The 19,687-nt window shown below is 41.5% G+C and overlaps 1 protein-coding gene across 8 annotated transcripts in view; it reads left to right on the top strand.

Annotated features, from left to right (window-relative positions):
• The window catches only part of CASKIN2 (CASK interacting protein 2), a 95,255-nt gene extending 75,794 nt beyond the window's left edge, over nt 1-19,461 (top strand). For 2 of the 8 annotated variants that reach the window (XM_073684048.1, XM_073684042.1), the window contains exons 4-22: nt 994-1,091; nt 1,171-1,316; nt 3,524-3,619; nt 4,180-4,310; nt 4,443-4,551; nt 4,892-5,000; nt 5,103-5,197; nt 5,279-5,396; nt 5,474-5,614; nt 8,843-8,961; nt 9,050-9,095; nt 9,241-9,314; nt 11,770-11,880; nt 11,968-12,069; nt 12,471-12,609; nt 12,714-14,198; nt 15,818-16,063; nt 16,545-16,788; nt 18,713-19,451. In XM_073684048.1, the coding sequence (XP_073540149.1) occupies nt 1,173-1,316; nt 3,524-3,619; nt 4,180-4,310; nt 4,443-4,551; nt 4,892-5,000; nt 5,103-5,197; nt 5,279-5,396; nt 5,474-5,614; nt 8,843-8,961; nt 9,050-9,095; nt 9,241-9,314; nt 11,770-11,880; nt 11,968-12,069; nt 12,471-12,609; nt 12,714-14,198; nt 15,818-16,063; nt 16,545-16,788; nt 18,713-18,803 (3,600 nt within the window). In that variant the 5' untranslated portion in view covers nt 994-1,091; nt 1,171-1,172 and the 3' untranslated portion in view covers nt 18,804-19,451. Of the gene's footprint in view, nt 1-993; nt 1,092-1,170; nt 1,317-3,523; nt 3,620-4,179; nt 4,311-4,442; nt 4,552-4,891; nt 5,001-5,102; nt 5,198-5,278; nt 5,397-5,473; nt 5,615-8,842; nt 8,962-9,049; nt 9,096-9,240; nt 9,315-11,769; nt 11,881-11,967; nt 12,070-12,470; nt 12,610-12,713; nt 14,199-15,817; nt 16,064-16,544; nt 16,789-18,712 lie in introns of all 8 variants that reach the window. The other 6 variants (XM_073684044.1, XM_073684045.1, XM_073684043.1 and 3 more) reach the window with 6 other exon arrangements.
• Nucleotides 19,462-19,687: the final 226 nt, after the last annotated feature.

The raw sequence follows: 19,687 nt of genomic DNA, 5'->3' as shown, positions 1-19,687 counted from the left end.
GTAGGACAGGGAAAGGGGTCCCTAAAAGGTCTAAGGACTGGGAGCAAAAGCAGGAGACCTCCTAACAGAAAAGTTAGTTGCAGAAATGAAAATTAAAGGAAACAAAACTGGTGGAACAATAAGTCCCAGGATAACAATAGTCCAAAGCAAGAAGAACTAAACCAGGCTACTTAGCCAGAGCACAAGCATAACACTGATGTCCAGCGGGGAATGGGGGCCAGGTGCTGGGTAATAAAGAGTGCAGAGATCACGTGACCAAGAACCCCAGCACCAGAGGAAAAGACTAGAAGCCAGCAAACCACAACAAGATGGCCGATAGTAAAACAACATAAATTCTAACAGGCAAGGGTGAGTGTCATTTGTATGGTCATCATGAAAGAATGCAGATGCAATGACATATGCACAGGACCTGTGAGAGGCGGTCATTTCCAGCCATCCCTCTGCTTACTGCCCGGCGTCGAGTCATCTTCTTTCCGCCTTAGTGCTCTGCATCTCTGGTCTCTTCACTATAGGTCAGGACTTGCGGTGTCCAGGCCTTAGAGGTCATTGCGCTTCACAAATTCAGCATGCAATGACCTCCGAGGCCTGGACACAGCCAGAGGTCCTGGAAAATAGTGAAGAGGCCATAGATGCAGCGCAATATGGCAAAAAGAAGAGGACGAGGCTGGGTGGCCGGAGAGGTCTGCGATGAGGCGAGGTTTTATTTTTTGCCACTACTATTCCAACTTGCATTCAAATTTAGGTTCTGTAGGTTTGTTCGCAACCCATCTAGTTTATAACCCGGGGACAACATGAATAATAAAGCTGTCGACTCTTTCGAAAAAGAAACTGCAAAGTAACTCCGTTGTGGAACCTTCTCTGTAGCAATTAAGTCTGTACAGAATGAAGTCTACTTTTCTGCTCTCGTTTAGGGAAATGCCAGTAAAGTCTCACATTTTGCTGATTGGTAATGCTCCACTTTTAATCATTTGCTGGCCTCTTTTCTCTCGACAGGTTTTCCGCTTTGCATCATGCAGCTCTTAGTGGCAACTCTGAGCTATTGCTGCTACTTCTAGAAACACAGGCAGCTGTGGACATCAAGGATGGCAATGGTGAGTGTGAACCAAGTGTATCCTCTGAGATATCTGAAAGCCGGCTGCCCTTCTAATAAAGGCATTCTTTTCTCTCCAGGAATGCGTCCATTACACTACGCTGCATGGCAGGGCCAGCCAGAGCCAGTGCGGCTCCTTCTCCGAGCAGCTGCCAGTGTCAATGCTGCTTCCAATGATGGACAGATTCCCTTGCACTTAGCTGCTCAGTATGGACACTATGAAGTAGTAAGTCACACTCATTCTTCTCTATCTCTTCTAATATGAAAATATCCGCTACATTCCCTTGGGTATTTAATTATAAATATTCCAGAGGTTTATTAAAGAGTAACTTGGGGCAGCTGCACAAACAGGACTATCCTATATTGAAGGTAATTGTAGTAATCTCCTATGAAGTGCCTATCAGTAGTCTACAATGTATAATTGATATATGGTACCTTTTCTCTCAGTCTTCTATTTATTTCTTCTAAGCCTTAAAAGGGTGGTCCGAAATATAAATAAATTTTCATCCCAAATCCCTATCTATTTAATGCCTCAGTCTAAACTATTTTATAATATACTTTAAAAATGTCCTATTCTTCCCTAACTACACTATCTGCTTTTCTTTTTCCATTTTTCGACTTCCTTTTTGATGAGTCTACATTTGAGAATCCTTCAGGGATATTCAAAAGAAGCATAACCAGGGGGCAAAGGCTGCGGTCAATGCTGCAGTTTCTGCCTCCTCCCTGAAATGAAGCTTCATCAGTGACATTCGTTTTAGGAGCTGGACTAGTCCCTGTGCAATGTGTAATGTGCACAATGACGGCTCTCTTGCCAGCTCAGATCAGCAGTAACGAGCCAGCAACAGAGATCACTCTCAATGTGTTGTCAGAAAACCTGGTGAGCAGAGACCAGTGACATCATTTGTGGGGTCGGCTCTGGTCTCTGCATTCTGGGTATTCTGACAACCCGCACTGACAGTGTGCTTTGTTGCTGGCTCATTACTGCTGATCTGAGCTAGCGAGAGAGAGCGTTGTCATTGTGCACATCAGGGACTAACCCAGCCCATGAAACAAAGGTCACTGATGATGCTTCTTTTCAGCGAGGGGACAGCAGTCTCTGCCTCCAGATGACTCTTCGTTTCAGTATCCCATCATGCACTGGGATTGTCCAATGACGCGTCATAAAAAAGGAAGTAGAAAAAAAAAGAAAATCGATTAGACAGTGTAGTTAGGAAAGGATAGGAAATTTTTAATTAAAGTGTATATAGCAATAGTTTAGATTATGACATTAAATTGATAGAGATTTAGGATGAAAATTCATTTGTATTTCAGTCCACCCCTTTAACAATAATACAGGAATTTTATAATACTTCCTGTCTGTATGATGGGTGGTGGTGACCACTGTTGCTTTCATGACATGTATGTACAACATACTAATTATTACAAGAAATAATTAGTTAATGAGAGCACTGGAACACTAAGAAAGGGAAGGACTTAAGTAATGGTTTTAATGTGGTGCTTCTTAAAATGTAACATGTACTTTTCCAAATAAGTTGTCAGTGTGTACACAGAAAGCTGCCAATCAGTGGTGTGGGCGGGGTTATATAGAGCTCAGCATTCAGAGAACTGCTAGATCTGCAGCAGATTAAACAGGTTTTTTTTTTTTCAAAACTGCAGCAAACAGCCCAGTAAGTGACACTTCACTGGAATCAGGGTCTCTGTCTCTACATCATGCTGCTCTCAGATTATATAGCAAAGACTGGCTACAGATTCCCTTTTAATTAAGTAATATGGCGACTTCGTGTCCAAAAAGTGCAATATTCACAGTGCCACACATTAGTCATATAATGCTTACATAAAGGGACTATACAGTATAACAGTGCCTGAAGTATATCAGAGTCTCCATTTCAGGTAGCCGATTAGGAAGTTTAAACTACTTGATGCAATCTCCCCATCATAGCCACAGTTGACGAAAAAACACAGATTTAGGATTAAAGGGCACATCGGATATCTGCAGTATTATTATCTTAGGACATTATTAGGATATTATTCTAGGACATGGTACTTATGAAATGCAAATACATCATATGAGAATAAAGCCAGTAAATAAAACTGGCATAGAAAAAGACAGGGCCCTACCAGCAAATGGTAATGCTTACAATCTGCATAGGAAAGTGTCAGCAGACGAGGGTAGAGACTGTATATACAGTTCTTTCTACAGTTCTGTATACAGGTTTTGAAGAGGAGGCTTTTCAAGTTACTTGGGAAAGACTGGATGGTGGAAGAGTCCATTGTTTGGAGTAGTGAGTCACAGATTAAGTGGGTCACACTGGAATAATCTTGGTGACAACACTGATGGACTGGCGGAGGTACCCATAAATGCAGACACACTTTAATTTTCAGAATTTTGTGTAGCATTATGCTTTATATATTTTTTTATTCCTTTACTACCAGTCTGAAACCCTTTTGCAGCACCAGTCAAATCCATGCCATGTTAATAAATCCAAGAAGACACCCTTAGATCTGGCTTGTGAATTTGGGAGAGTAAAGGTATGACCGTTTGTAGTAATTGTTTATTTTCTCTCTGAATTCTCATTGCTATGTATCTGCTTCCTTTTAGAGCTGTGATTTTAGCACATAAAACTTTAGATAATAAGGTAAAGCTAGGTCAGGACTTGAGTTGGGTGATGGTCTATACAGAATGTTCTATGAATCCCCCCCCTTTCCTTTAGTATAGTATCTAAAATACATTGTCAAAGTGTAGAATTATCATTGGTAAACCAACTGTAGGGGTTCTGCACGAAGTGTAATATTGGGGGTGCAAGCTCTAACTGCTGGAATCACAGAACCCTATAGACGGCAATGTCTACAGAACGTAGAGGTTTCTCTGAGAAGATTGGCCTGGCAGCAGGATAAGATCATCTGAGGAACTATGACTTAGTGGAGTGTCCCCCACTTATTTCCAGAAACAGTTGAGATCGATTTGGTGGAACACAAGTTCCACAGAAACCAGTTTGAGAATCACTGGTCTACAGCATCTTCCACTCCTGTAGTATAAATCTCACTTTCAACTGTAGTCAATGTATTGTCTCCTTTAATTGATTCATTAGGTGGTGCAACTGCTCCTGAATAGCCATCTGTGTGTCTCTTTGTTGGAGGGCATATCCAAAGATCCCACCGACCCTAATTTTACCACACCGCTGCACTTGGCAGCAAAAAATGGCCACCGGGAAGTCATCAGGTGGGTTGATGGTTGAATTTTCTAGTTGCAATGGTAACCACAAAATGATCTTGCAGTCTATTTATTATTAACACTTGTTTTGCTGAATGCTAACCATGTATATTGACCTCTTTCTTATTTATTTATTTTCAGATTGCTCCTTAAATCTGGTATTGAGGTTAACAAAGTGACAAAGATGGGCAGTGCTCTACATGAGGCATCACTATGTGGAAAGACTGAAATTGTGAAGCTGCTCATAGAGGTAGGAAATGTTGGGGAGTATTCATTTATTTTACTCAAATAGCACCATTAGCACTTTACAGACATTATCAGCACTCTCCCCATTGGGACTCACAATCTAGATTCCCTATCAGTATGTCTTTGGAGTGTGGGAGGAAACCCGGAGGAAACCCACACAAACACAGGGAGAACATACAAACTCCTTGCAGATGTTGTCCTTGGTGGGATTTGAACCCAGCGCTGCAAAGCAACAGTGCTAACCTAACCACTAAGCCAACTGTATAACCTAAAGACTTGTGTCCAGGGTTTTATCCATGACTGTTGTTTTTAATGAGTAAGCCTGCTCTTTCTTTCTTTTCTAGAACGGCATAGATGTTAATATCCGCAACACATACAATCAAACTGCTTTGGACATTGTAAATCAATTCACCACCACTCATGCTAGTACAGACATAAAACAGCTTCTTCGAGGTAATTGTGCAAGTCATAAGAGAGTGACATGGTGGGATTAAACTAGAGGAATCATTGAAATAATTGAGTGTGTCATAAAACAATGAACACTTTTAATTGCAGAGGCATCTGGGATACTTAAAGTTCGGGCCCTGAAGGATTTCTGGAATGCTCATGATCCCACTGCTCTAAATATCCGGGCTGGAGACCTCATTACGGTAGTGACTAAATTCTTGCATTACTCATTTTTAATGGTACATATATTCTTTATTATTTGTAACCACATATTTTGACTATAGGTATTGGAGCAACATCCAGATGGCAGATGGAAAGGTCACATCCATGACGCACAGAAGGGAACTGATAGAGTGGGGTTCTTTCCTCCGGCAATTGTAGAGGTCATCAGTAAGAGGCTTGGTGAGAATGCACAACTATCTATAGAAGCAATAGTATTTTAGAAGGAATCTGACTTTGTCAGATTTCTTTGTTCTCAGTTCCTAATTCTTGTTTAGTAGGTTCCACTATTTCTCGTAACACCACAACTTCTCAGCAGCGTTTGGCAAAGTCACAGCTACACCAGCACAGTCAGTACAGTACAATAACCAGCATTGGTATGACCCCTGAATACAGTGGAGGTAAGTAATTGTGTCAATATGATTATGTTATTTTAACCCCTTTAAAGCCCATGACGTACTAATATGTGTCTCTGCCCTGGGACTTAAGAGCCTGACCCGTGTTAGTACGTCATCGCGATCGCGCGCGCGCACACAGGCTGTGCGGGCGCGATCGCCACCTGGTGTCAGCTGTGACAATGTGCAGGGAGCGGTCCCGCACCGCTCCTGGCACATTAACCCCCGCAATGCTGCGATCGAAGTCGATCGCAGCATTGCGGTGGCTAAGGGAAGGTGATAGGGATACTCACCTCCTCTTCCTGCCTCCTGCGCTGTCTGCCGCGGCTTCCCGGGGGTTGCCATGACGACTCAATGTCGTCATGACAGCATCCGGGGCACCAGACAGCAGGAAGATTGTTTGGTCATGCGCAGTGCATGACCAAACAATCTTCTCACTGTGCAGCGCTGACTGCCTGCATAGCACAGGGATGGTGCTATGCAGGCGATCAGAATAAAAAAAGTGAAAGTCCCAGAGTGGGACAAAGTAAAAAAGTAAAAAAAAATTTCAGAAAGTGAAAAAAAAAAAATTGTAACAATATTTAAAAAAAAAATAAATAAAAATAATCCACCAAAAATAAAAATATAATGTACCCATCAATAAATATTATTCTGAAAAAAAAACAACAAACAATAAAAGTACACATATTTGGTATCGCCGCGTCCGTAACGACCTGACCTATAAAACTGTCCCACTAGTTAACCCCTTCAGTGAACACGGTAAAAAAAAAAAACGAAGCAAAGAACCATGCTTTATCATCATACCGCCAAACAAAAAATGGAATAACACGCGATCAAAAAGACGAATATAAATAAAAATGGTACCTCTGAAAACGTCATCTTGTCCCGCAAAAAACAAGCCGCCATACAGCTCCATCATCCGAAAAATCTAAAAGTTATAGCTCTCAGAATAAAGCGATGCAAAAAAATTATTTTTTTCTATAAAATATCTTTTATTGTGTAAAAGCGCCAAAACATAGAAAAACGATATAAATGTGGTACCGCTGTAAACGTAGTGACCCAAAGAATAAAGCTACCTTATCAATTTTACCACACGCAGAGTAGAATAAAAAAAATTTTAAAAAAACAATTCCTGAATTGTTGGTTTTTGTTTATTCTGCCTCCCAAAAGCTGGAATAGAAAGTGATCAAAAAATGTCACGTGCCTGAAAATGGCACCAATAAAAACGTCAACTCATCCCGCAAAAAACAAGCCGTCACATGACTCTGTTGGCCAAAATATGGAAAAATTATAGCTCTCAAAATATGGCGATGCAAAAACTAGATTTTAGAAAATATGTGTCTTTTAGTGTGTGACAGCTGTCAATCATAAAAACCCGATATCATTCTGGTATCTCTGTAGTCGCACCGACCCGAAGAATAAGGTCATCTAATCACTTATACCGCACGAGGAACGGCGTAAAAAATAAACGCTAGGGTTGGGGTTGGGGTTAGGGTTGTGCTAATGTTCGTGTTGGGGTTAGGGTTGTGCTAATGTTGGGGTTGGGGTTAGGGTTGTTTTTTTTTTCAAAAGTAAAAAAAAAAAAAAAAAAAAAATAGATGACGATATGGCAACTAGTGTTGAACGCAAGTGCTCGCTACTTGAGTTTGCATCGGGTGCTCAGGTATGCATTGAGTATCGCGGGTGCTCGAGTCTCTGCCCCATATGCTTCGCGGCCAAAAAAAACTCGCGGGGATTGCCTGCCATGCACGAGCAATCCCCGCATGTTTTTTTTGGGGTGTCTAATAACCCTGAAACATGCGGGCGGGGACTCGAGCATTTCACTTGAGCACCTGTGATACATGGTGCATACCTGAGTACCCGATGCAAACTCAAGTAGCGAGCACTTGCGCTCAAGAGTAATGACAACTTATTCAATATGATGACCTAATGTCATCAAATTCTGTGTCCTACCTCTGGGTTCAAAATGTTCACTATACCCCTTGATAAAATCCTTGAGGGGTGTAGTTTCCAAAATGGGGTCACTTGTGGGGGGTTTCAACTATTTAGGCACATCAGGGGCTCTCCAAACGCGACATGGTGTCTGCTCTCGATTCCAGCGGATTTTGCGTTCGAAAAGTCACACAGTGCTCCTTCCCTTCTGAACTCTGCCGTGCGGCCAAACACTATTTTCCCCACATATGGGGTATTGGCGTACTCAGGAGAAATTGCACAAAATTAACTTTGTTATTAACTTCTGTAAAGGACTTGGGGGTTCAAGGTGCTCACCACACAGACAAGTTCCCTGAGGGGTCTAGTTTCCAAAATGGTGTCACTTGTGGGGGGTTTCCACTGTTTAGGCACATCAGGGGCACATCCGCTAATTATTCAAGCAAATTTTACAATCAAAGTCAAATGGTGCTCCTTCCCTTCCGAACCCTGCCATGCGCCCAAACAGTGGTTTTCCCCCACATATGGGGTATCTGCTAACTCAGGAGAAATTGCTCAACAAATTTTGTGGTACATTTTTTCCTGTTACCCCTGCGAAAATAAAAAAAATTGGGTCTAAAATAACATTTTTGTGAAAAAAGTTAAATGTTCATTTTTTTCTTCCACATTCCAAAAATTCCTGTGAAGCACCTGAAGGGTTAATAAAGTTCTTGAATGTGGTTTTGAGCACCTTGAGGGGTGCAGTTTTTAGAATGGTGTCACTTTTGGGTATTTTCTGTCTTAAAGACCCCTCAAAGTGACTTTAAATATGATGTGGTCCCTAAAAAAATGGTTTTGTAAATTTTGTTGGAAAAATGAGAAATCGCTGGTCAACTTTTAACCCTTATAGCTCCCTAATAAAAAAAAATTTTGGTTCCAAAATTGTGCTGATGTAAAGTAGACATGTGGGAAATGTTATTTATTAACTATTTTGTGTGACATATCTCTCTGATTTAAGGGCATAAAAATTAAAATTTTGAAAATTGTAAAATTTTCAAAATTTTCGCCAAATTTCCATTTTTTTCACAAATAAACGCAAGTGATATCGAAGAAATTTTACCACAATCATGAAGTACAATATGTCACGAAAAAACATTCTCAGAATCAGGGGGATCCGTTGAAGCGTTCCAGAGTAATTACCTCATAAAGTGACAGTGGTCAGAATTGTAAAAATTGGCCTGGTCATTAACGCGCAAACCACCTTGGGTTGTAAAGGGGTTAATCATGTAATGCTGTTGATCAGTTTTCTTCCGTGTGCAATTCTAGCTGGTGACCGTCACAGTGTGGGCAGTGAGGGGAGTCTGGGCAGCGTACGCAGTGCTGGAAGTGGCCAGAGCTGTGAAAGTAGTGGTCTGAGCTCCACTGTTCTCATAGAGAATTCCCAGGTAACGTCAAGAACATTTGCTCTTTCATTTCTCTGTCACGTCCTTTCTTCCTCACATTCATTGGACACTTTGGATGTCTTCTTTTCAGAACCTACAACATGGCTACGATGATCACCATAACAGAGTACTAGTTGGTGAGGATCAGCTTTATCTTAAGTGTTTTGAGTTTGTAAACAATTAATATTCATAATCATTCTGATGATGCTGATGATTTGTATTATTTTTTTTTATCTATGCATCATGCCATTAATATTAAAAATGGCACATCTTGAATTTCAGGTACAGCTCCAAGTCATAAGATGCATTCTGTTCATGTGGTGGAGAAAGACCCAGGATCATATTTGCAAGGAAAGGTATGTTGTCGTGGTAAATGTATAGTATTTTTATATCAACGGCTCACATTACAGTATACGTTTTATGTTGCATCATTAAAATGGACGGTGAAAAAATTGTAGAAGGGCTAGCACACATCCATATATTATTCATGCAAAGCTCACACACACATCACAGCTAGATTCAGATAGAATACCTACCTACGATGCCCATTATTACTTAGCTCACTTTCTCAATGTACACTTTACCACTGAGATATATAGCAGCCATAATGTCACACATGTAGGGGCCTTGTTTTTTGCTTGAGAAATTTGGTTTATTTTTTGCCACTATTTTGGTTCGTATATAAATGACCAGGTTTAATAATAATAGTTTTTCTAAAATGTTCAGGCTTTGTCTATAACCCCCCAGCATTCCCTTTGTGTTTATTGCTGTACAGAGCTTGTTCGGGTGCCCTGCAGTTAGGGAAATGTAGTCTTTAAATCAACCTCCATACGGTGTGACGCCGAAAATCTATCTCTCCCAGAATCCTTTGCACTGAGGAAGTTAAGCTCAACTGCTTTAGTTGTTTGGCGTTGTGGTGTCTGATTCCAGAAGGAACCAGGAACCTCAGACTGCTTCCCTGGGCTACTATACAGGCTGTCACTCAGGATTAGTGTCAGATAGGTAATTCAGTGTATTTACAAAGTTACCCAACCTGTATAAAAATGATATACAGTACAGACCAAAAGTTTGGACACACCTTCTCATTTAAAGATTTTTCTGTATTTTCATGACTTTGAAAACTGTACATTCACACTGAAAGCATCAAAACTATGAATTAACACATGTTGAATTATATACTTAACAAAAAAGTGTGAAACAACTGAAAATATGTCTTCTATTCTAGGTTCTTCAAAGTAGCCACCTTTTGCTTTGATGACTGCTTTGCACACTCTTGGCATTCTCTTGATGAGCTTCAAGAGGTAGTCACCGGAAATGGTTTTCACTTCACAGGTGTGCCCTGTCAGGTTTAATAAGTGGGATTTTTTGCATTATAAATGGGGTTGGGACCATCAGTTGTGTTGTGCAGAAGTCTGGTGGATACACAGCTGATAGTCCTACTGAATAGACTGTTAGAATTTGTATTATGGCAAGAAAAAAGCAGCTAAGTAAAGAAAAACAAGTGGCCATCATTACTTTAAGAAATGAAGGTCTGTCAGTGCGAAAAATTGGGAAAACTTTGAAAGTGTCCCCAAGTGCAGTTGCAAAAACCATCAAGTGCTACAAAGAAACTGGCTCACATGAGGACCGCCCCAGGAAAGGAAGACCAAGAGTCACCTCTGCTTCTGAGGATAAGTTTATCCGAGTCACCAGCCTCAGAAATCGCAGGTTAACAGCAGCTCAGATTAGAGACCAGGTGAATGCCACATAGAGTTCTAGCAGCAGATACATCTTTACAACAGCTGTTAAGAGGAGACTTTGTGCAGCAGGCCTTCATGGTAAAATAGCTGCTAGGAAACCACTGCTAAGGACAGGCAACAAGCAGAAGAGACTTGTTTGGGCTAAAGAACACAAGGAATGGACATTAGACCAGTGGAAATCTGTGCTTTGGTCTGATGAGTCCAAATTTGAGATCTTTGGTTTCAACCACCGTGTCTTTGTGCGACGCAGAAAAGGTGAACGGATGGACTCTACATGCCTTGTTGCTACCATGAAGCATGGAGGAGGAGGTGTGACGGTTTGGGGGTGCTTTGCTGGTGACACTGTTGGGGATTTATTCAAAACTGAAGGCATACTGAACCAGCATGGCTACCACAGCATCTTGCAGCGGCATGCTATTCCATCCGGTTTGCGTTTAGTTGGACTATCATTTAATTTTCAACAGGACAATGACCCCAAACACACCTCCAGGCTGTGTAAGGGCTATTTGACCAAGAAGGAGAGTGACAGGGTGCTACGCCAGATGACCTGGCCTCCACAGTCACCAGACCTGAACCCAATCGAGATGGTTTGGGGTGAGCTGGACCGCAGAGTGAAGGCAAAAGGGCCAACAAGTGCTAAACATCTCTGGGAACTCCTTCAAGATTGTTGGAAGACCATTTCCGGTGACTACCTCTTGAAGCTCATCAAGAGAATGCCAAGAGTGTGCAAAGCAGTCATCAAAGCAAAAGGTGGCTACTTTGAAGACCCTAGAATATAAGACATATTTTCATTTGTTTCACACTTTTTTGTTAAGTATATAATTCCACATGTGTTAATTCATAGTTTTGATGCATTCAGTGTGAATGTACAATTTTCAAAGTCTTGAAAATACAGAAAAATCTTTAAATGAGAAGGTGTGTCCAAACTTTTGGTCTGTACTGTATTAGGTGCAAAGTTTAAAATGAGTTCTGGGGAAACGTCTTATTGACAGTTGTGAGTCTTATTAGATGATAGACATTTTTGCTAAACATACTATATACATTGTAACCCTTTTGTCTGCTTTATTTTTAGGACGCAGAGCTTATATATTGCTGGCTTCGTAGCTTCCAGCTGGACATGTATGTGGGGAACTTTTTGTCGGCAGGCTATGATCTTTCGACAATCAGCCGCATGACCCCAGAGGTGAGGGCGATTAAGCAATAACGGATTCACACGCAAAACTCAGTCATCATTCTGTACATACTTCATTATCTCCCATTTATTCTATAGGATCTCACAGCAATTGGTGTAACAAAACCTGGGCACAGGAAGAAAATTTCTACTGAGATCGGCAGAATGAGCGTTACAGATGGACTTCCTCAAAAAACACCAGTAAGAATTCTCTTGTCTTTCTAGTCACCACCTTTTATTTAAACTTTGTTTTTTGTAACCCCAATCATTCTTACAGACATTATATTTTAAATTTGGAGCCTTTTACAGGTCCTGAGGGACAGAACCCCATTATAGTGTTTGAAACTGGGACATAGGAATGTACAAAACAACAAAAATGCATGAAATTAATTTAGATTTAGGGGTGCCCTATCTGCGACCTGACACCGAGATGATGATAGTTTAGAAACAACTATCTGTCAGAAGAAATCAGATATTTAAATAAAGGCTGGAAAAACAAGGGCAGCCTATAATGTAGAGAAACCCATATCCACTCTCTCAAAGCATCAGTTTAAGTTCTTGTTCTATGTAATGGAACTGTCTCTTCTCATTTGGTTATTTAGGTAGACGTGTGGGATTGGCTTTCTCAGTTAGGGCTTCCTGAGTACCACAAGCAGCTGTCGGAGAATGGATACGAATCTCTGACCAGTGTGACAGAACTGACATGGGAGGACCTGCAGGAGATTGGAATTCATAGACTAGGTAAAAGAGCTTGTGCATGAAATCATTTTTAGTTGTCTCACACTTGTTTTATGTATATACAGAAACAGATATATTACTAAAATGATTTTTATTACATTTCTCAGGTCACCAAAAGAAGTTGCTTCTGGGTGTCAAACGCTTGCTTGATCTCCAGAAGGGATACACAAGCGGAGGCACCTTAAGATCTAGAACATCAGGTTCATTGTCATCTGTTCCTGTTGTAGAGCTCCTTGAAAATGGAGAACCACCAGTTACCCCCAAGCTACAGACCTTTCAAAATGTGGAGTTAAGCCGGGAACTCCAAAGTGCATTAACACATGGTGGAGAGATGCTGTGTACGGGAAGGCGTTCATATAGTCAGGAGAGTATTAGTTCTCGTTCGCAGGGCTCAGGTCACTCTCAAGACTCTATGACTCTCCAAGCGCCAGTACTCACTAACTTTAAAGTTTTGGACTCCAATTTACCAGAAAGGAACTTGCCAGAGGGAATGGACCAATTACAAAGTATTGCAAATGGTTCCTCTGTACGTCCAGAGCCTCCTGTGCCTCCTCCCAAGCCCTCTATGAAAAAACGATCATTGAGCGTATGTCGCTATGCTTTGTCAGATGGAGAACCAGAGGACGATGAGAAGACGGCAACTTCAGGATCAGTGACGCTGAGTTCTTATGCTACACTTACGCGTCGTCCAGGTCGTAGCTCCCTCACAAATGGGCAGCCAGTAAAGAAAGTCCTACGGAGTCAATCCTTTGCTGTACGGGCACGCAGGAAAGGACCACCTCCCCCACCTCCTAAGAGACTAAGTTCCATGTCTAGTGTGGATGGCGGCACTACTGTTGGAAATAACTCTGTGAAAAGCATAGCGGCAAGTCTGGAGGGACAGCTGGAGTTTAAACCAACAGAGGTTTCTAAAACTGTAGTCTTGGAGAATTCTGGAGCTCGAAGAAGAACAGTGAGTGAATCAGCCGCCGGAGTGGAGGGGAGATTATCGTTGCCACTTGCAGTAAGACAAGAAGATGAGAGAAAAGAGGAAACTATCTCATCACAGCATAGCTCAAGTGAGAGCATTCCTTTTGCTGAGGAGGGAAACCTTACCATCAAACAAAGACCCAAACCTCCATCAACCAAGGCAGAGTTTGTCACAGCTGCAGAACTGTTCTCAGCGGTACAGTCACGAACTCCTGTGCATTCACAAGCCAGCTCTGAAACAATGCTGATTCCCGACACAAAAAAAGAGGTTTCTATAGGAGCCAAACCCCTTATCAGTCCTAAGCCAAATCTTGATTCTAAATTCCTTACTGAGGATCATGGCTCCAAAGTAAATGCGGAGCTGGAATTCCACCTCACTGAATCCGATACAGTGAAGAGAAGACCAAAGATCAAAGACAAAGAGGCAGGCAGCCATCAAGAAGCAGATCTCAAAAGTCCAACCACTCCTGTACCAGCCGAAGCAAGCACTTTATGTGGTCCTCCAGCACCAGATTCTGTTGTGAACAGAATAGACAAGATTGAGAAAGGTTCTCTAGGCTTGGAAACAAGAGACAAATATCAAGAAGAAATTGAGAAGAGAAGGGAAAAAGTAGAAAAATTAGGTAGTGTACCCAGTTAGAAATGCTATGAAATGCTTAAAAAGTATTTTAATGGGGTTTTCCACATATAAATTTTTTAATCAATAAATCTTGGAATAATAAGTTCCACAATTAGATGAGTTAAAAAATGTTCCTGTGCTGAGATAATCTTATAAATGTGCCCCTGCTGTGTACTGTGTAATGGCTGTGTCTGACCGTACAGGAACATGGTCTGATCATACCATATCTCCTGGGCAGGGGAGGAAAGAAAAAAAAGTATACAGACGTTACAGTAGGATGTTGCAGCTGATTCTTAATTTGAGATAAAACGTTGTTTAAAAACAGAGAGTGAAATGTATTACTTCACAAAATGAATCAGCTGTGATCCCCTGCTGTCCTGTCTGTATACTCTCTTTTGCTTCCTCCTCTGCCCAGGAGCTGTGGTATGATCAGACCATTTTCCAGCACGGTCAGACATGGCCATTACACAGTACACAGCAGGGGCACATTTATAAGATTATCTCAGCACAGGAACATTTTATTTAAACATCGAATTGTTGAACTTATTATTATTCCAAAATCTATTAATTAAAATGTACTTTGCTTGTGGGACAACCCCTTTTAAGACTTTTGCTGATGAAAATGAACAGTTTTGTGTGTATTTTTTTTATCGCATTGTAATACATTCCTTTTGAGTTAAATGGCAGATCCCCAGTCAAAGAACAAAGGGCGCTAACTCCCCTCTATTGTAGGCTTTGGACGACATAACCATTATTGCAATCTTTGAACCTTACTTTTCTTTTAAGAGAGAGTGCTTTTTTTGATCATTTGCCAGCATACAAAGGTGTCATTTTTGTGAGACAACTGAATTAATTTTGTCTTTTTTTTTTCTTTTTAAATCATGTCTTCCACAGACAGGCATTGGTGGTTTCCCAAGTGCTTAGTCAAATTCGGCTCTAAAAAAAAAAAAAAATTGAGAAAATGAGGGTCTCCTTTTTCCTTCCCTCCACCAACCCACAAAAACACTGCCGATCCTGCTCTTTTGACTTTGTATGCTATTACGCCTTAGGAGCGTCACTGTTTCTAGAGGGAAAAAAAGGCAAAACCACTTTATATTCCAGAAAATCCCTTTTAGTTTGGAGCTATCCAGGTTTGTAAACAATTGTTATAAAGCACACTGCTCTCCTGCTTTCCGACTTTCTGATTACTTGGGGGTGGGCGCTCCCTATTGAGTGACTGTTCAGACCAGCCTCGTTGCGCTGCAGGCCTGATCTGGGCTCTCCAGATGCTGCTACATAAGTTAGAATTGTGTCGACTGTATTGGAAGCGCTAAGGAACTGAAGCTGGCCGGGACCAAAGCTAACAATGCGATCTGGCCAGCCTCAGTGCAGTGCTTAAAGGCTCACTATGAAAGTGCTTGTAGGCCCTGTGCATGTTTGGCTACGACAGCAGCCAATTTCCTAGAAAACAAATAAAGAATTAAAAATTTGGGGATAATGGGGCACAATTCTAATAATAAGAAAATTGCAAAGTTGTTTCTTTTTTTTAGAAGCACTTTGTAAAAGTACTCATCTTAGAAGACAAGAATAATCCTTTAACACGTTTATAAAAATCATTGAGATTGTAATGAATCTGCATTACAGTGCTATGGACCCACACTGATCCTAGCCAGGGTCTCTATGAAATGACAGAATATTCCAAAAGTGGAGGGTCACTTTGTCCAGCGTGTGACCAAAAAAAAAAAAAATCTTGGGTGCATTTTTATCAGCGTGGAAATAAGCATCTCTGGGAACTCCTTCAAGATTGTTGGAAGACCATTTCCGGTGACTACCTCTTGAAGCTCATCAAGAGAATGCCAAGAGTGTGCAAAGCAGTCATCAAAGCAAAAGGTGGCTACTTTGAAGAACCTAGAATATAAGACATATTTTCAGTTGTTTCACACTTCTTTGTTAAGTATATAATTCCACATGTGTTAATTCATAGTTTGATGCCTTCAGTGTGGATGTACAATTTTCAAAGTCATGAAAATACAGAAAAATCTTTAAATGAGCAGATGTGTCCAAACATTTGGTCTGTACTGTATATTAACTGTTTCTATACTTTTTTGTTATACTGCTGCTTTTTCTTTGGTTATTGATAGCCAATCATGAGTTTGCCTCATGATTGAGCATGATTTACCAAATGTTCAGATGATGAGATGGTGCGAATGCACAATACCTATATAGATTTACCTATATGGCATGTGGTTTTGTTGCATTAGTCTCCTTGGTTAGGATTGTATGTTTTAAGGACTTTTATTGTATACATGTAGCGTCCAAATGCTATTATAACCTTCCTGATCAGGAACCATCCGTTTCTTATGGTTTATAGGTTCTCAAGCGCACTTGGTGATATCGGGGCCAGAGCAGGTGTTACAGAAGCCTTCATGGGGAACAAATGGTCCACCTCCAAATACAAATTCCATTGTGTGGGCAAACGAATCTTGCACTGTCGTTAGGGAATGGAGTAAGGTGTCTTCACAGAACCAGGACCACTCACAGCTTGGGCCATTGAGATATACCACCTCACCTCAGAAAACCCAAGTTGAGCGTGAACCTATAGAAACAAATATCAGGTAATTCATGCTACAGTAAAGGTGAGGGAGTGTCACCATGATTGTAGGTTAGGACGTATTGCTAGAATATGCCACAATTGACAGATTAATACATATCTTAAAGGGAACCAGTCATGTAAAAAAAAACACTATTAATCTGCTGGTTAATAGTGTTTTGAAGCTGCTCAGCACACACACAGAGAGCCCCGCTGCCAGGAGGAAGTTAACTTTGTTCCTTCTGGCAGCCCCAGGCATTCAGTCATGGGAGTGGGCTGGCTTAGCTTAAGTCACCGCTCAGTGCATAGTGAGTGGCAGCTGTAACCATGCTCCGGCACTGACTGACATGTGGTTCAGCTTTCGCGCCAACAGTCAATCAATGCTGGTGTGTGGCTACAGCCACCGCACACTATGCACTGAGTGGTGACTGAAGTTGTGCCAGCCCACCCCTATGACTGAAACCCGGGGCTGCTGGGAGGAATACATTTCATTTCCTCCTGGCAGCGGGGCTCTCAGTGTGGACATCAGGCCGCTTCAGAACGCTATTAAAAGGGTTGTCCACTACTTATTATCCCCTCCCCAATGTATCTCAACGGGACCCATAAGTGTTTTTGTAATTACCTTCTGTTGCAGGTTCTGCCTGTGAGCGGCGCTATCACTGGCCGCTCACAGGCATCATCTGACCCCCAGGCTGCAGACGGCTCTGAAATCCGCTGACGTCACGACAAGTCCAGGCTGCAGCCAAGGGTCCCTCTTCTGCGTTCCACCGGTGGATGCTGGGTTGTGGGTGGAGTTACCCCGCACGTCAAACCCACCATCGACCACGCGCTCTCCCTGCCCTCATTCATTGGGAAAGCGCGCAATGGATGCTGGGTGTGACCTGCGGGGAAACCCCTCCCACAACCCAGCAGCCACCGCGGGGACCCCAGCGCTGAGTCACGCCTCGCTTGTCGTGACGTCGGCGCGGGGTCACGTGATGCCTGTGAGCGGCCACCGATAGCGCCGCTCACAGGCAGAATCTGCAACAGAAGGTAATTACAAAGACACTTACGGGCCCCGGGGGATACATTGGGGGCATAATAAAAAGTTGTGGTCAACTTCTTTAACCCCATATCTGCAGGTTAATAAAGTTTTTTTGCTTTTTTTTTTTTTTTTACATAGTAGGTTCCCTACAAAGCATTGCTCCCGCTCCCTCCCAAAAAAAGAACACTCCCGTAACAGGATAGGGGATAACTTGCTGATTGCTGGAGGTCCACTTGCTGGAACACCCAGCTATCCCGGGGGATGAGTCCTGAATGGAGTGGAGGTGTGCATGCTTGGATTCCACTCTATTCATTATCTGTGGTAGAGACGGAAGAATTGCTTAGCTATTCCTAGTAGTCATATAGACAGTAAATGGTTCTGAGATCGAGTATGCACACCTCCACTCTATTCAAGACTGTGCTACATAGGCCCATCCTTGGGATCGCTGGGCATCCAGGTGGTCAGATAAGGTATAACTTGATTTTTTGAGAATAATTCTTTAAAGGGAACTTACCCTTCTAAACTGCCCACAATGCGCAGTTATGTAACGTGCCCCAGTAGGTAGTGACGCCCACCACAGTGTGACGGCGTTGAGTGCCTCAATGTCACCGCCCTATACAATGAAATCCCACGCCTGCTTGCACTTCCTGGGCTTGCACATTCAAGATGGATGTACTCCCCAGCTTCATTTTTATTATGTCCATGCTCCGGAAGCTGCTGGTACTGTGAGCACGCAGAGCGACTTTGGCATTGGGGGCAGTTTACAGGGACCTGTCATTTCATTTTGCCTTACTAAATACCCAATAATATTATATACATTGCATGTGTGTGACAATATAAACAATTGTAGTTGAATAATTGATTTGTGTTTCTTTGGATTGAAAACTATCAGTTCATAACTCCAATAATGTCTTACTTCTGTTAGTGACACAGCTCCTCTGACGAAGAACATCTTGGATGACATCAGTACAATGTTCGATGACCTTGCCGAGCAGCTGGAAGCCATGTTGGATTGAGGAGTCATATTCCCATATTTTTGGCACTTTAGCTGGGACTACATGACGGCACAACTCTTCTAGCTTTGGGCATCAGCTGTGGCTCCACCTATTGCACATCAATCACTGTCAAAGAATTTGGTTTGGATTTAGAACTTCTGCAGCACTCGATTTCCCCCACACTTTTTTCTTAATGACATGGCCTTGATATGGCTGACGCATTGTTCTGAGAGGTTTTATTTTTTAGTTCTGAATCACCCATACTGCCGATTTAGGGCAAATATATAAAATAACCATCTCAAACAACGTAAAGCCCCTGCCCCAAGCTTGTCTGTCTACTGCCATATCCATTTCAGTTTGATGAAACTGTATTATTCTCTTTTTGCTAAAATTAAACTGTAAATGATTGAATCTTTTGTAAGAAAAGTCTATTTTAAAGTAATTTTATATATATGTATGTATAAACCTCTATAAATATATATTTACTAACCGGAATATGCCAATGCTGTTATATAATATTTTTTATATACTGTTGATGCACCTTGGAAATCTGTATCATGTTTTATTATGAAATGTTGTAGATAAATCTTTATGGCAGTTGATGCGTATGGTATCTAGTTTATGCGATCTGTGACCGGGATTGGGAATCTATTACAATAGACAATTTTGTCACTATTCATATATAAATTGAGTGCAAAATCCTGATGATTCCAGATCTTTATCAAATTATTGTATTTTATTTGCTACTAGAATTTTTATATAAGATACACCACATTGTGAAATGCGTATTACATTATAATGCTATTGGGCCAAAAATGGTAAAATGGCCAAATTATTCTTTTTATAGTGGTGAAATAATACTGATGCAGGGATTTTTTTTGACCGTTCTATAATAGCCATACAGT

This window comes from Phyllobates terribilis, unplaced genomic scaffold (genome assembly GCF_046119375.1).
Source record: "Phyllobates terribilis strain yellow unplaced genomic scaffold, ASM4611937v1 Scaffold_5__5_contigs__length_657084704, whole genome shotgun sequence".
Lineage (NCBI taxonomy): Eukaryota > Metazoa > Chordata > Amphibia > Anura > Dendrobatidae > Phyllobates > Phyllobates terribilis.
The sequence above is the reverse complement of the archived record's forward strand: the minus strand, read 5'-3'. Positions and strand labels throughout refer to the sequence as shown.